The sequence below is a fragment of the Centruroides sculpturatus genome, unplaced genomic scaffold (assembly GCF_000671375.1).
Source record: "Centruroides sculpturatus isolate CEXI.00-Female unplaced genomic scaffold, Cexi_2.0 scaffold115, whole genome shotgun sequence".
In the NCBI taxonomy this organism is placed as follows: domain Eukaryota; kingdom Metazoa; phylum Arthropoda; class Arachnida; order Scorpiones; family Buthidae; genus Centruroides; species Centruroides sculpturatus.
Window position 1 is genome coordinate 163,070 of NW_019384545.1, and position 17,444 is coordinate 180,513.

A 17,444-nucleotide genomic window follows, 5' to 3' on the forward strand; every position below is an offset into this window, starting at 1 on the left:
CACAGCTAAAGAATATCTTCAGTCTGTAATACAGAAATACTATTTGCTGTGTATTGATCTGTTAACATTACTTTTTAACATGAACATTTGTATATATTTATACTTGATTTTTTAATCATATTAATTCTATTTATTTGAACAATTTTGAGTAAAGAATAGATTCACTTTCTCATGTACAAATACTGTTTGCTGTTTGTGTATTGATATTTTAAGTTTAGTTTCTAAGATGAAGAATTGTATACATTTATATATATTAACTGCATCAAACTTTTAAACATTAAGCGCACACAACTTTCATATATTAAGTGCATTAAACATGCCTCAGGAATTTGCAATGCTGCTGGAACGCCCACTAGGGGGCGTCCCGGGCTACTAGTAGTTTATAGACACGTTTATGCATTTTGTATATATTTATATACAGTTTCATCTATGTATAATTTTTTCCCTGGTTTGTTAGGTTTTTGCAGTGTCTATTTTTTTTTATCTAATATTAACCAGTTGTGAAGTAGCAGTTGTTAACATTTTAAAATAATATGTGTTTTATAATAATGTGTTTAAAACTTTTTCAAGATTTTATTGATAGTTACTTATTTTTCATCAAGTGATTAAAACTTGAAGATATCTATCACTGTCAGCCTTAAATAATTTATTTTATTGGAGATTAACTAAATTAGCTAAGATTTATGTGTTTCAGTACTAAAGAATTATATTATTATTGTTTGTTAAGAGTTAATTTATGTTTAGTTGTTCAGATAATAACTTTAAAGAAGAATAATTTGAATATTGAAAAAACATTATTTACTAATTTAATATTTTTATTTTCATTAAATATTGAAAAGAGGGAGATAATTAAAATATTACAGCATTGATTTAATTGTCAGATATTAGTTTTTGTGATAATAAGTTATACTGAAAATAATTAATTTTATTATTTCAGTAAAGTAATTACATGAATATTGAATTAATTTCTTTTATTTAATTGCTTGAGACTTTTTATAATATATTGTTTTTTAGGAGGGCTTACTTGATAGACAGGATTTTCTGTTATGGATATTAGAACTTTTAGAGAAAACTAAATGTCCAGATGATCCAATTATGAAATTAATTATGCCATTGGTACTTCAGGTTAGTAGTCATTCCTTCAATTAAAAAATAATTCATAAAGTTAATACCTTTCTTTAAAAATAATGACAAATTAAATTTAAATTTATCAAATATGTCTATTTTCTCTGAAATTGATTTTTAAAAATGCTTCTAGTATGAAAATTTAAAAAAAAATGTATTTATAAGAAAATTTTTAAAAAGTTAAGACATCTAAGAACACATCATAAATGCTGAGATTATTAATCTTGTTTATTCTTTCTATAAACTTTTCAATTATCATTAATATGTTAATTAATGAATTTATCTGTCAGTCAAAATTTAGCTGTCTTTGAATTTGATTAACGTGAGATATAAACTAAAATTTTTACTTTTTCTTAGCAAGAACTTTGAATTTTATCAAGAATAATTTATTGGATTTTCAGATTATAAAATTTATGAAATAAGTTATGTTTTAATTTTTTTAAATTTGATAAAGTTTTGATTAAAAAATTTATTGTAAAAATACAATAAATTTTTTAATGCGTTGAACATAATTAGTTTCATGATGATGCTATATTAATTAAACAATATCACTTCTGTGATAAATGAAGAAAAAGATTTAAAGCAATTTAATAACAAAAAATGTGTATTTTTGCATATTGACACCTATCAATTCTCGGTATAAATTGTTTATAGGTGGAAGATAATAATAACTAAAAGATAATTATTTTGAAGGGCTGAGCTTTCCATTATTATGTTTTAAGAACATTTTAGGACTTCTTTTTTATGTTTTTAAGAACTCTTTTATAATAATTTAGATGTAAAAACTGGTTCATGCTTTAGGAAAATGGAAAGAGAAAATTATATTAAATTGGTTTAGTGCATATTTCATTCATTACTCATGACAATTTTATTCTTTTTTGATTTAAGGGAAAATATAAGTTATAGTTTTTTTGCTTCTTTTCCATAATTTTTGTTAGTTAAGAATACTGTGGCCATGTGGCAGTTTGCCCGCACCATGCAGGCAAAATGATGGAATTTTTTGGTGGGAGCAAGTTAGTGTTTTCACTGCTTGGATTCTTGTTTCAGTTCTGGAGTATAGTGATGAACCATTTCATTGCAGGATATGGTACAGTCCAAGAAACTATAATTTTCTTCATTGAAATGTTGCTTTAACTAGATAATAATTTGCATTTTCCTGTTTCAGTCAAACAATGACAATTGCTTGCGTACCCATTGTGCACTTTTCTCAAGTATAATAGTGTTGATTGTATCTAAAGAAAGACCAGTTTCTACTGTAAGTTCATCACAGGTTATCTGCTGATTATTCAAGATCAGATATTTGACATACTGGATGTTCACAGGGATAATTGCAGTTCTTGTGGAACTTCCCTGGCTAGAGTTATTGCTCATAGAAGCGCATTCCTCCTGAAAATGTTTGCACCATTTGAAAGTCTTACTGTAGCTCAGTATCTCATTTCCATAGTGAGCTTGCAGCCTTCAGTGAATTTTGATCAGTTTAATGCTTTCTTTAACAAGAAACTTCATCAGAATATGCTATGCCATATGAAAACTGATACTGCTGTTTGCCATTTTTGATACATCTGCTCCATGTAGTCAAAAATTCACACCTTTAAATTTCGAAAACAAGTTTAATGAGATAACATTTTTGACTAAATAATCTGCTGAATGACATGCTGAAACATGCATGCCACCTGCGGGTAATAGAGGATACTATAATCCAACGGTGGGCAACCCCCGGCCCGCGGGCCAGCTACGGCCCGCGAAGAGTTTCTATCCGGCCCGCGAGATGTTTAGAAGAAATTATAAATAAATATTTTTTGATGTAATTCGTCTAGTTTAAATTGAATATTATTTTCTGAAGTGTTGCGGCAGCAATGACAGGAAAAAATAAGGGAGTCATTTCCTTATTCAAACAAAAAATGGGAGAACAGAATGTTTCTAAATTATTTATATCTCATCGCATCATCCATCAAGAAAATCTATGTGCAAAAGCTATGCAATTAGAAAATGTAATATCTGTCGTATCCAACTACATAGTGCTGTTTTTATTGTGTTTAAAGTCACTTAGATTTTACAAATATGTGAGCCGTTCACAGCCCGGCACACGCATTTGTAAAATCTAAGTGACTCATACAACATGGAATTCATATAAAACGGAATAATCAACAGTGTTATAGGGGGGTCGACTGTAGTAATTAATTTCTTTTTATTTATTTATTTATTTATTTCATATTTGCAAGCTAAAAATTTACAGGTCACAAGGTGTCAATTAACTACTATGGCCTGCGGAAAAAACGTAAAATTTATTCTGGCCCATGTTATAAAAAAGGTTGCCCACCCTTGCTATAATCTTACTATTGTTACATTTTAAGCAAAATTGCTTTCTTCTTCATATCTTCAGTCTAAAAAGTCCTGATTTGAACAACTTACATAATTATTGGACGATAACTTTTTAATACTGGGATATATTAATTTAAATACAGACAAAACACCTACACCAACATACATCAAATTAATACATTTTTACTAATGTTTTCATTTGTTTATAACAGACATCTTAAGGAATATATAATGCAGAACAAAAATGGACAAATTAAAATTGAACAAGCTTTTATGAACAAATTACAAATTCAGTTTAAAATTATTTCTTGAACAAATTATATTTTTAGTTTAAAATTATTTTTCATATAAATAACTAATTTAGTTTAAATTTTCATTTGTGTAAGTTCATATCTGCATGGCCTAGTGAAATGTATATGAGAAAATCTTTATGAGAGTTTAAAAAAAGCATCCCATGCTGTGGGTAGTGTGTCCGTTTCTTTGAAATTAATTCCTGCTCCATTCTTAATTGCCTTATATGTTTCAATTGACTCCAAGTATTTAAAGTGTGTCCTATTGGAATCCTGTAATCCTGTAGATTGATGCATATATCCTCACATCTGGCATAAGTGGCTAAGGACATGGATGCAAGTTTCTTTTTGATTGTATATTTATGCTCTTTCATTCTCGTAGCAAGACTTCTTGTAGTTGCATCAATATATAATAATGTGCAGTTAATTCTGCCATCACACACTGGTACTGTGTAAATACTGGATGAGTAAGAGTCAGATACAGTGGAACTGCACCTAACGACCACCTCACATAACAAGCAAAACAAATTGTAAAAAAATGACTCACTTAACAAGCAATATTTTGCATAATGAATGACAAGGAGAGGGGGAGTCCAGGATTGTGTTCATACGTGTTCTGCTAGCATCTTAGTGTCTCTTGTGATCAAACATTTTTCCAAACTTGTGTTCACACATATTACATATAAATACCAACAACCATAGCTCATTATATAATAAACACACCAAACAATATGCCAAATTCTTGGGCTATGTAAAGGCTATAATTAAATATTAGAAATTAATTAATTTGACTAGAGGTAGGCAGTTATGCTGCCATCTTGTATTAAATTTAATGAAATTCCAAAATAAATTCCAATTCCAAATTAAATGTTATAAATGTCTAAATTAAAAATTAATTATTTATAATTATTAAATTTAATACAAGATGGACCCATAACTGCCTACCTCTAGTCAAATTAATTAATTTCTAATATTTAATTATAGCATTTGCATAGCCCAAGAATTTGGCATATCATTTGGGATCTTTACAGACATATTATCTGTGATTTTTTTTTTCCTGCAAATTTGCATTCCAGGTTGATTCATTCTGTGCTAGAAAAAACATGAAGATGATTCACACTCCTTAACAATGTATATTGTATAATTTTCTTTGAATAAACATTATACATAAAATGTTTGAGTACAGTAATACCCCGAACTTACGCGATAGGTGGGACCGAGCGGTAACCGCGTAAGTCGAATTCGCGTGAGTCGGGGTATAATTTCACATATAAATACATACAAATAATTTTTAATTGGGGCCGGAGACTAAAGAAAACAATAATTTAGAAAAAAATGTCTAATAAAATCTTAGATAATACATATGTATAACAAATTAGGCCTATATTATATTACAATTTTTCACATTTACTTGATTATCACACCATAATTTTAACATCGTTTCCATCTCAGCGATAATACTGTGACGTTTACGAATGATGCTTGAATTTAAAGATTGAGCATTTTTCACAGCTTCGAGAATTTTTTTCCTTTTATAATTGTTCTGACTGACAATTCCGGTAGATCAAACTTCTTTGCCAATTCACAAATTTTCATTTTTGTATCGAAGTTTTTAATAATGGGTACGTTCGTAAAGTCAAACGAGTTAAACGCGTTAGTAACGAATTGTTCGAAAAGTCTAACGAAATAGGAATAATGATGACGTCATTCTCGCTTAACTCGTTTGACGTTACGAACGTATCCAATGTTAACTTTACATTCCAAAGATAAAGTTTTTCTTTTTTTGTTTGATGCAGAAGAATTAGTTCTACTTCGTTTGGATGACATAGTAGAGTCTCTCAAGTCTCCGTAGATATAACAAACACAGAAATAAATAACACAAAATAAACTGTAGCTATGTGTGGATTCTGCACGGTATATCCGAACATGTAAGCTGAACAATAGTGTGGGGGAGTGAGTAATCAAGGGTTGTGTGGCACTCAAACAAAAGACGAATCGACGAGATTTGAAAATCGTGTAACTCCGAGTTCGCGTAAGTCAGGGTATTACTGTATTTTTTTGGCATGGAACACATTATTGTACAGTAGAGTCATTTATCCGAATCAATTGGGGACTGGGGTTGTTCGGATAACTTATTTTTCGGATAACTGATTATGTACGAAAAAAATATATTAACCTATCCCATGTTGAAATTTTTCTCTGTTGCATGTTGCTTCGCATTGAATTTTCATCAATGTTAAGCTTAATGTAAACTTTTTAAAATAATAATCGTGGCTATTGTATCGTTAAAAATTATTTCTTTATTTTTTACAAACAAAATAAATATATTGAAAAATATAAAAACAAAAAAAATTTATACTTTAGAAGTTATCTAGTATCAAAAACGTTCAATTCAACATGACACACAGTCCTCAGAAAAACACCACACATAAGTGCCAGTGCTGCCAGCTAAAACACATACACAAACAAAAAAAANTCAATGTTAAGCTTAATGTAAACTTTTTAAAATAATAATCGTGGCTATTGTATCGTTAAAAATTATTTCTTTATTTTTTACAAACAAAATAAATATATTGAAAAATATAAAAACAAAAAAAATTTATACTTTAGAAGTTATCTAGTATCAAAAACGTTCAATTCAACATGACACATAGTACTCAGAAAAACACCACACAAAAGTGACAGTGCTGCGAGCAAAACACATACACAAACATAAAAAATATTGGAGTAGCCCAAGGTATAGCCAAAGATTGCAGCGCCACAGCACTAGCGAAAATTTAAATTTACCGACTAGAAGTCTTTCTGATAACCAACTTTCGGATAAATGACGCTCTATTGTATTTTATGTTAATTTATATGGGAAAAATTGTTTTGCTTAATGAGTATTTCACATTACGAGTAAGATTCTGGAATGAATTATGCTTGTTAAGCGAGATTCCACTGTCTAGGGTTCTTATAATTTCTGATCAGTGAAAAAATCATTGGTGTACATCTATATGCTAAATGAACATTAGTTGTTCTGGCAATTTCTCTATAGATTTTAGATTATGTCATCTTATACATTATTACCATCAGTAGTCTCTCCTGTGGAATGGGTTTGTTCTCAGGCTCTAGATATTGTTTTGTGAGTGTTTTATCCATTAAAAGGATGGGTATTCATGTTGTATTGCTAGTGATGTAATGCACAATAGTTCTTTTTCTTTTTCACTTTTCACTCTTCTCTGAACAATGTGTTGGAACTCTTTACAACAGATTAAAAAGCAGTAATTTTGTAACAATAATGGTCATGTGAATGCGGTCATGAATAATGTACAATTCACATGACCATTATTGTTACAAAATTGACCATTACAATTCACATGATCATTATTATAAATAAGGGTGAATATGACTCTTTATGGTAAGCCATAGTGGAAAGTTGATCGTGTTCCAATTTGATGTTGATATCCACAAAATGTATAGCATTATTCTCAACATGTAATGATAGGCCAAAAGGGTTGTCATTAAATACTTAAGTACTATGTTGAGATTAGGTTTGTTTTTCCACACAATGAGAATGTCATCAATTTTAATAATTTTCAATAATTTTAAACTAAACACATAATATTTTTGGGAAATAATTTAAACTCATTTTATAAGTTATTCCAAAAATAATTTTAAACTGAATTTTTAATTTGTTTGTAAAAGCTTGTTTGATTTTAATTTGTCCATTTTGTTCTGTGTTAAATATATCCAAAGATGTCTGTTATAAACAGATGAAAACATTAGTAAAAATGTGGTATATTTGAGATATGCTGGTATAGGTGATTTGTCTATAATTATTGGATATTTTAAAACAAAAAGTTTTATTTTACTTAGTTTTGGATAAGTAATTTTTGACTAAATAATAAATTTAAATAACAGATTATTTTGATAATAGACTTATATAAACAACAAAAATGGAAATAAATATCTACAGCAATTATGACATAATGGTCTCGTATTTTAAAGTAATTATTTCAGTTTATTTGTGAAAATGTTTTATTTATTAAATTTAATTTTTTATGCAGTATGTGGATGAATTTGTTCATTCAGAGCTCTTATCTCGTCGTTTAGCACATCACTGTGCTAGAAAATTAAATCAATTAATAAGTGAATATCATGCTAATTCTTCAAGATGTCAGAGTCCATTAATGAATACATCAAATGGGTAAGTAAATTAAAATAATTAGCATTGTTCATATTTGAAATTAGTAGTAGGATTCTAATGTTTGATTCAATTTATATAATTTTATAAATAATTATTGAAATACCTTAAAAATGAATTTATGAATTTCTCCATACAGTATATTAATTCAAAATTCATTTTGTGAAATTGAAAAGATAAAACACTTTAATAAAAATTATTTTTTATTTACACTAGAATATTATAAAAATTAATATTTTTTTTATGGGCAAAATATTTTTATAAATAAAGACTGTTAGATTGTTCATCTATCTTCAGCATTAATTAATACAAGAAAGACAGACAGTCTGAAGTTTAGATAGTGAGTAAAGTATAGTAGTAATTTTCTCAAAGAAATAAGTAGAAAAAATTTGTTTATGTAAATATTGAAGATTATTTTATCATAATTGTTTCTTTTTATTAAATTGTAGAAATTCAGATAAAATTGGAAGAATTTTATTTTAATCAATTATGATTTTATATTTTAAATTACTAGTAATTAGTTTTAAATCATTTTGAACTTTTATAACGAAATATCTTTAACTATTTTATGAGAATATTTACAAATTTTGCTAAAACAATTGAAAATTAACAATTTTTACAAATTTTAACATTTAGAACAGAGTATACAACAAAAAATCCAAATAATATCCAGCATTTAGTAATATAGCATAAACTATATAAATAATCTAGCATAAAATTTGGTAATCACTTCTAATGTTTTCAGTAGAAACAATATTTAACATAATCAGTTTATGGAAATATCACTTTATTTGATGATGTCATGCCATCAGCTTTTTTTAACTTCATCCAAGCTAGTAATCAAGAAAATTTATATGAAAACTTTTTTGGCTTTTTAATTAATTCTGTTAAATGAATAACAGAAACAAATTATATTTTATTTTTATTGTATGGTATAGTTATAGTAGTCTCTTAAAGGACCAGGTATACAAATAATATTAATAATATTTACAAAAGTTGTTTATTAGTCTTTTCTTTTTGGAAAGGAGATCAGGAAGAAATATATTTTCTCAGCTGTTTCCTACGTTCTTCTTATCCCATAGCCAGTTTACCAGCTGATATCTTGTCCTCTGCTATGTGGGATGCATATTAATTTTTTTTTTATATTAATAATAAAAAACTAGTTAAAAATTTTTCCTTTTTTGTTAGTTTGTAGCTCCTGGCTTTCTGATCTATTTTTTCTTTGACTTAGTTTACATTCTTTACTCTTTTAAAGCCTAGGTAAAACTGCTGATTTGGCAAATCTTCATATTTATTGAAAACTTTTTGACTAACTTTTTCACCAAATCTAGGAACTAATTATTTTAAATATCCTTTTTATTGAATTCAATTTATATCATGCCTACTTATTATAAAAGTGATGTTTTATAAAAGTTTATAATAATCATAACTGCAAATATCTGTTTTCAAATTTTGTTTTACTTATAAAGTTTTGATACCAATCATTGATTCATTTAAAGCTAATCTTAGTCCAGTGCAAAACATGACGTCAACCAATATGAATAAAACATAATATTGAGTAATGCAATCATGATATTAGTTTATTATTATGTAATATGATTTCAATTTATTATTTTTCATTATTAAGGTGAGATATTCTTATCTTTTTTAACTATTTTTATTGAAATTTTGAGTATTTTAACTCATTGTATTGTAGTATTCAATGGTATTGGTGTAGTATTTATATTATATAATATTTGCCTTATATATTTTTAATTTACACTGCATTAAATATAAGGTATAAAAACTGATTTGTAATAAATACTTGATTTTTTTCATGTAAATATAAATATCTTCAAACAATCTAGATCAGTTTCTCAACCTCTAATGAATCATTGCCCCCTTCAACATAGTATTGCCCCCATCAATAAAACCGTTATGTAATATTGTCCCCTTCACTACAAAATTACGATGCCAAGGGCCAAGGCTAACGCCAAATTCGTACTGCATCAAATAGACTAGTGACTAGTATAATGTTTTTTGTTTAATTATTGTACAATATAACGAATAAAATATCTAATCATTCTTAATTTATTAATATAATGTTTTACTATATCATCCAGAAAATTATTTTTCGCCCCCAAAATATAAATTGTTACTAATCGCCCCCTCAACATGGAAAAATGCCCACATGGGGGTGATATCGACCCTATTGAGAAACACTGATCTAGATTTTAGGTATGAGAAATAAACAAATTACAGAATTAAAATTTAATTTAGCGAAATTTATTTGTTTATTTATTTTATTATATTATGTGTGTGTATTTATTTATTTTATTTTAAAAGTTTTTAAATAATTAAATAATTTTCAGGTTTTCTATGTCCCCTACCCCAACTCAAACATCATTTAATCCATTAACTGCAAGTATTGCAGAATTTCTTGGATGCTCTCATCATCGAAGTATTGTTTTAGGTCTTTCGGCAGTTATTCAGGTAAATATTTAAATGTAATAAATTATTTTAATCTTTGATTACTGTGTAAATTTGATTATTTATTGTCAGTAATACCTTTTAATCAGTCTTTTAAATTTATGCATGAAAATGTGTGTCACAAAATGATAAATATAAGTTCCTGATTTAAGTGATCATAAAAAATACTTTATTTAAAGTTTTCACTTAATTCTGTTAATACATTAGAAAAGATTTCTCTGAATCAATTATTTAAATCTGTATTGTTATTTTTCATTGTTTTTTGGTCATGATTTTTTATTGTCTGGGTATGCTATGTTATATACAAACATCTGAAATATCAGGTAACCAAATAAATAATGTCATTTTTAAAATGTGAATAAAAATGCTTGTATTTTTTGTTTAAAATAATTTTATTCATCAAAATATTGACCTTCACAAACAATTACACTTTCTTAATGGGGGACAGTTGAAGATACAATTTTTAGTATTAAAAATTGAGTTACTTTTTTTACAGCTATGTGATTTGTAAATTGTTTCCATGCATATAATTATCCAAAGATTAAATGTGTGGTAATCAAATGGAGATAAGATAAGTCAGTAAGGAAGGATGGGGTAAAAGTTCTCATCCCAATTGTATTATTTTGTTTCTTATAATTTCTGCAATGTATGGGTGAGCATCATCGTGTAAAAAACAAAAACACTTTGACTATTCATCAAAAATGTCTGTTTTAGCTTTTGTCATGTACTCTTTGTAGCTGCTCACTGTACAAATCTGCTGAGAAAGTCTGATCAGCATTCAAATGCTCAAAATTAGCAATACCTCCACCAAACTAAACACAAAAAATAATTTTATTCATCAAAATAAAAAAAACAATATTATTTTTTGGTTACCTAATATTTATTCAAAATTTAGACCAGTTGTTGTCTTAATATTATAAACTTTATCTTAAGATTTAAGAATTTTGAAACTGCAGACGTTAACTGCCATAAAGCTTTTTTTTCAATTGGAATAATTGAACAAAATCATTTTTAAGATATTCTATACTACTTAAAGCATTACATATTGTAATATTATCATAATATAAATTTTCATTCCTATAAGTTATGTATAAGAAAATCAATTATAATGATTACATTTAATCTTAAATAATTTTAACATAATATATTATATGTACATAACATATGTATATAATATAAAATATATTAAACCTATTTTTTTAAAATATGAAATATTTAAAAGTTAGCTAATCATTTGGATGCCTTTCCTTGTAACAAGGAAAGGCAGAGTAAAGTATAGNAAATATTTCATATTTTAAAAAAATAGGTTTAATTTCACATAAATTTTTATGTAATAGTTAAAAATACTCAAGTTTAAGCATCTTTGAGAAAATAAAAAGGAACCAATTTTAAGTTACTTGATTTATATTCACTGGTGCAAATATGTTTATAAGAGTGAATGGTGTAGTGATTACATCATATTTTAGTCTATGAATCTGTATCCTATAGCTGTTCTGGGTTTAAATTTTGGTTCTTTTTAACAATATATTAAAAATTTCATTATTTTTTAAAAATAAAAATTAAAAATGAAATTCAAAAAAATTATTAAAACAGTTGTGATTCAAACCCAAAAGTTATGGGATACAGACTTAAGCTGAAATTTGACCATTACACCACTCTCTCTTATTGATATAAATATATTTGCACTAGAGTATATAAATTCAATAACTTAAGATAGGTTCCTTTTTTTCTCAAAAATGCTCAGGATCAAAGATTTTTTTTTATTATGTGTAGGTTTAATTTCACATAAACCTTTCTTTTAAGCTATACACAGATAATTTGATCAAAAAAATGTTCATATTTTTTGGAATATTATGGTGCAATTTCATAACTATTTCAAACAAGAAAATACTAGATGCTATATTTTTTCCAATATTCAGGCTTTAAAAACTCAATGTTAAAACTGCTAAAATATTTCTCCTTTTTAACAAATTATCACATCTGCCTATTATCAACTCTTTTGAAGTTGCTAGATCTTGCATAGGCTTTTTTGACATGTTTAAACATATCAACTATTTTGATCAAATTTTCACAAAATGGTCTGCTTTTGCTGCATCATATTAATATACATAATCCATCTGTTGACACAAGATAGTTTTCATGTATCACCATTCCATTATGCCATCTCAATGTAACAATTAAATCATTCTTCTTCTGCTATTATAAAGCATCAATCAGAATTAAAAATAAATTGTATCTAAAATTCCATAAATTTAAATCTGTTTAAAAAAATTTGGCATTTTTCCTAAATGCCTATTTTGTCTATTGTCTCTTTTATTATCTATTTTAACAGGTATTGTTACTTGCTTGTTTTATAGGGACGGCTATATATTGTCAGTGACATTGCCTTTATTTTTTAAAAAATAAATGTAGATTTTTATTTTAAACATGAATTACAGTAAGACCCCACTTAACTGTTTACGTTCCTAGACGACAAAGCACTAAACAAAACAGCATTAAACGAAGCCATTTTACAGAGTAAGTAGGGAAAAGGGAACACGTGACCAAAAATAAACAGTTTTTACTTTAATTTTAAGTTATTTTTTATATAGATTTGCATAATAATATATGTTAGATAGCACATAAACATATGCACACAGAAATGTAAAGTTTATTTTTTGTGATAAAGTCGTGTAGTTTTATTTGTTACTTTTTTTTTTCCTTAAGCAAATGTCAGTAGCAGAAAATTGCATCCAAAATGCTTCATTTTGCTTTTGCACTCCTTTCGAAATCTGGATTATTCACTACAATTTGATTAAAGATTTTGCTTATCGTTATCAAACTTTTATTATGGAAATTTGTAGAGAAATTCTTTGGGTTATTTGTTTTCAGAATCTCTATTTTCCAGTTCTATATGAATTCCTTGTTCTGCCAGTTCTTGAAGGTCATCATTGATAAGACTCTCACCAGTAATTGCAGTACCTCCTCAATATCCTGCTTGTCTATATCTCCTAGTCCTGCTATACCAATTAGGTTGAGTTTGGTCAACCTAACAATACAGCGATAGGCTCTTCTTGTTGAGAATTCTTGGATACCTTTAGCCATAACTTCTGCACTTTGTTCATACATTTATGAGTTAATTCTTGTCAAGTGAAGTTGATATCACCTATTGCATCCACAATGTTATATTTTTTCCAAAATTGCACCAAATAAACATAGATTGATAAAAAGTGTAGCGCTACAATGAATTGCCATTTTTTGCTGATTAGTTTGTGTTGGGAATAATCATATTATATATGAATCAGTGAAATATTGCAATAATTTGAATTGGCATAAATCTTGAGCTTTTTTAGGCTTTCAGCAGACTGCTCTATATTGAATCAGCATTAAGTGGGTCTTACTGTATTTAAAAGTTAGTTATTTGGTTGCTTTTCCTTATAAGTTTATATATTATATTATATTATATTATATTATATTATGTATGTTACAAATTGCTGTGTAATATTTGCATTCAAAATAAAAAAATTACTAGATAACATGTAAAAATCATTGTAAAAATGTCGTTAATCATAGCTTATTTGAATATTGATTGATCATTTAAATAAATATATATTTTATAAATGTTAATAGATAATAGAAAATTTCGTTTATTTCATTCTTAGATCTAAATCCAAACATCATACAGAAAAAAAAATTGTAAGTAGTTTTATACAGTGTAGCAATTAATGAAACTTAATATAAAAATGCAAATTATTACATTTAGACTAATATATTTAATATTTTATCATGCATAGAACTATACAATTTGACGACAAGTATTAATTGAAGCTAAATTAAAATGTAAATTAATAAATATAATTTACTTAATTTTCAATAATATTATTATAAGCTATATATTTTGTTTTCCTATTCATAATATTCACTTAGAATTATATAGAAAAATTATTATGAATTATAATAATTATGGCATCATAAAATAATCTTTAAGTATATTTTAAGAGTTTGTATTTTTCAGAATTGCAACTGCAAAATTTCTGGAAGGTGTGAACTATCGGCAATTCATTTTTCATTTTTCCGACAAACATGCTCAAGACAATGTGAATAGCCCTGAGAGATTCAGTTCAGCCACAGATAGGCCATAACTGTATACCGTCTACGATAAATTCTTTCGTAACAGCACTAAAAATTCGTTAACGGACACTTTGTGAAGATCGTAAAATAGTATCCTATTGATCAAGTTTCTCTTTGGCGATCATGAACTGAACAATTCCCTGGTGAAAACCAACTGTATATTTTTTCGGTTTGTAGCCATTATTTTATTGTTTTTATCCATAGACTAGCTTCTGTTTCGAAAAAGAATAGTACTTTATTTTTTAACTCGTCATAAGATATATAAAAGTCTCTATCTGTTGCATCATTCCTTTTCTTCTATTCTTTAAATATAGGCTACTATTATGATAATAAATTGAACTGAATAAACTGTTAGGCTATTTCTTACATATTTATNATTCCAGTTGGCAAATTTAAATTTTCTCTAGTGCTGTGGCACTGCACTCTTTAGCTATGTCTTTGGCTACTCCAATATTTTTTATGTTTGTGTATGTGTTTTAGCTGGCAGCACTGGCAATTTTGTGTGGTGTTTTTCTGAGAACTGTGTGTCGTGCTGAATCAAACGTTTTTGATACTAGATTAACTTCTAAAGTATCATTTTTTTGTTTTTATATTTTTCAATATATTTATTTTGTTTGTACAAAATAAAGAAATAATTTTTAATGATAATATAACCATGGAAATAACTGGCAACATTTATTTTTGTTTCCAAAACTCTTACCAGATTTGTCTTTAACAATAGCCATGATTATTATTTTAAAAAGTTTTCGTTAGGCTTAACATCAACGAAAATTCAACGCTAAGCGACATGCAATGGAGAAAAATTTCAACATGGGATAGGTTAATATATATTTTTGTATGTAATTGGTTATCCAAAAAATAAGTTATCCGAACAACCCCAGTCCCCAATTAATTCAGATAAACGATGTTCAACGATATATTGCTTATTTGGTTTGTCTCCAGACATGTGCACTATAATGAGGGGTCAATAATAGAAAGCTTTTCTAATTATGGTAAAATTTTAATAGCCAGTATTGTCAAATATTAATCAGTTAATTAGCCAATTATCAAATATTAAAAGTAATTGTGAAAAGATTAAATAATCAATAGAAAATTGTTGCTAACTTTGGTTACAGGATGGTTATAATTAAACTGACCTTATTCAGATCCTCTAGAGCTCGTTTTGCTTATCAGATTTTGGTGAAACTTGGCATATACGTTATATAGACATGGAAAAAATTTCTGCAATAAAAATAATCACCATCAAATGATGCTTTTTAGGAAAACCTTATGCAATGTAGACAGACCTATAAAAAGAACTGCATTCAAAGCCAGAAAATCATCTGTATACCTTTCTGTTATTGTTAATCATGCCCTTACAGAAGAAAGACTGAGCTTTGCTGGTTAAATTGTTTTATCAGAATGGCAGCAATAGTTTAGCTGCACTGTGAGAATATCATTAACATAATGCATGTATTTATTTTATGTTGATGATATTCTCATAGAGTAGGAGGATACAGATGATATTTGTTTTACCTTAATTAAAATAACAAATGTCCAGTGTATATACCTCTATTAACTCCACTTAGGAAAATGAGATTGTTGCGACAATGACATTCTTTGATTTGTGCATACATAGATCTCCTGAAGGGCACTATTTTCAGTTTTCCATAAATTTAATAAGGTGTCTCATATTATTTCAGCAGATGCTTTCCAACCTTGCAATATGTTGATGCTGCTATCGCTGTCTTCATCAGAACAGCGTTCTTATTACCGTCAATGCAAGTCTTGTAAACATTGAGTTAAACACCATGAGTTTGGGAGTACAAACAGTTGGTTTATCATGTGCTAAGTCTATGCATGTGCATAACATGGTCATGGAATCTCTATTTCCAAGCACAACACTACATAACAAGAGTGAGGTGTCAGTAGTTCAACCATCATTACCATACTTTGGACCTCTTTCCATAAGCATTTGCCATATATTCAGGCAACATAACTTTCTCCGCCCCTATCTTCGCTACCAAATTTGTGCAGACTCATTTGCAATGATTGAGATAAATTTTCCTCCTCTGAAAAATCGGGAATCTATGCTGTATCATTCGAGAATCCCATAACGAGGATGAACACAAGATACGTTGGGACCATAACATGAATGCTTGCTAGCTGCCTAGTGAGCACCAGGATGACTGTGAAAGGAAAGCATACCATGGAGCTTGCAAAAAAGGTGCTCGAACAGAACTACAACCTATTATCGGCTCAAATAATGCTACTCAGATGCTGCAATGACTGGAAACTCATGTTTATATGGTAATATTTCCTTACAACAACCTTGGAGCCATTCAACACTTCCATGCTTGACCTGCCCAGCATGTGGGTTGCCCTATATAAATGTTTAAATAGTGATATACATCTGCTATCATACCTTTAACATGGGTCTATGATATATACCAGAACCACGTGTGTTTATTTTTAGATGGTGATGCATCTGTAAGGAAGTACAATAAGCGACCTTGAAATTCAGTATACGTGATTTCACCGAAGTGTAAACAACTTATTTTTTCATTGTGTTAAACATGTCTAGTTTTGTGCCAAAAAAAGAGTATTTGCGGGGAATTTTATTGCACTATTTTATTCAAAAAAAATCTGCAGCTGAAGCACACAGAATTCTTGTTGAGACTTACGGCGACCATGCTCTGTTGGAAACAACATGCAGAGATTGGTTTAGACGCTTCAAAAATAATGATTTTGATGTTGAAGATAAAGAACGATCTGGTGCACCAAAAAAGTTTGAAGACAAGGAATTAGAGGCATTACTTCATGAAGACTCATGTCAGACGCTAGCTGAACTTGCAGAATCATTAGGAGTTGATCACACAACAGTTTCGAAACGTTTAAAAGGATTAGGAATGATTCAAAAGCAAGGACATTGGGTGCCGTACGAGTTGAAGCCGAGAGATGTC

At 28.0% G+C, this 17,444-nt stretch overlaps 1 protein-coding gene across 1 annotated transcript in view; it reads left to right on the forward strand.

Annotated features, from left to right (window-relative positions):
• LOC111623468 (mediator of RNA polymerase II transcription subunit 12-like protein) overlaps positions 1-17,444 on the forward strand; it is a 186,218-nt gene that overhangs the window by 46,361 nt on the left and 122,413 nt on the right. Inside the window, exons 8-10 of the mRNA XM_023366052.1 lie at positions 1,015-1,125; positions 7,787-7,926; positions 10,275-10,395. Coding sequence (XP_023221820.1) covers positions 1,015-1,125; positions 7,787-7,926; positions 10,275-10,395 — 372 coding nt within the window. The remainder of the gene's footprint in view (positions 1-1,014; positions 1,126-7,786; positions 7,927-10,274; positions 10,396-17,444) is intronic.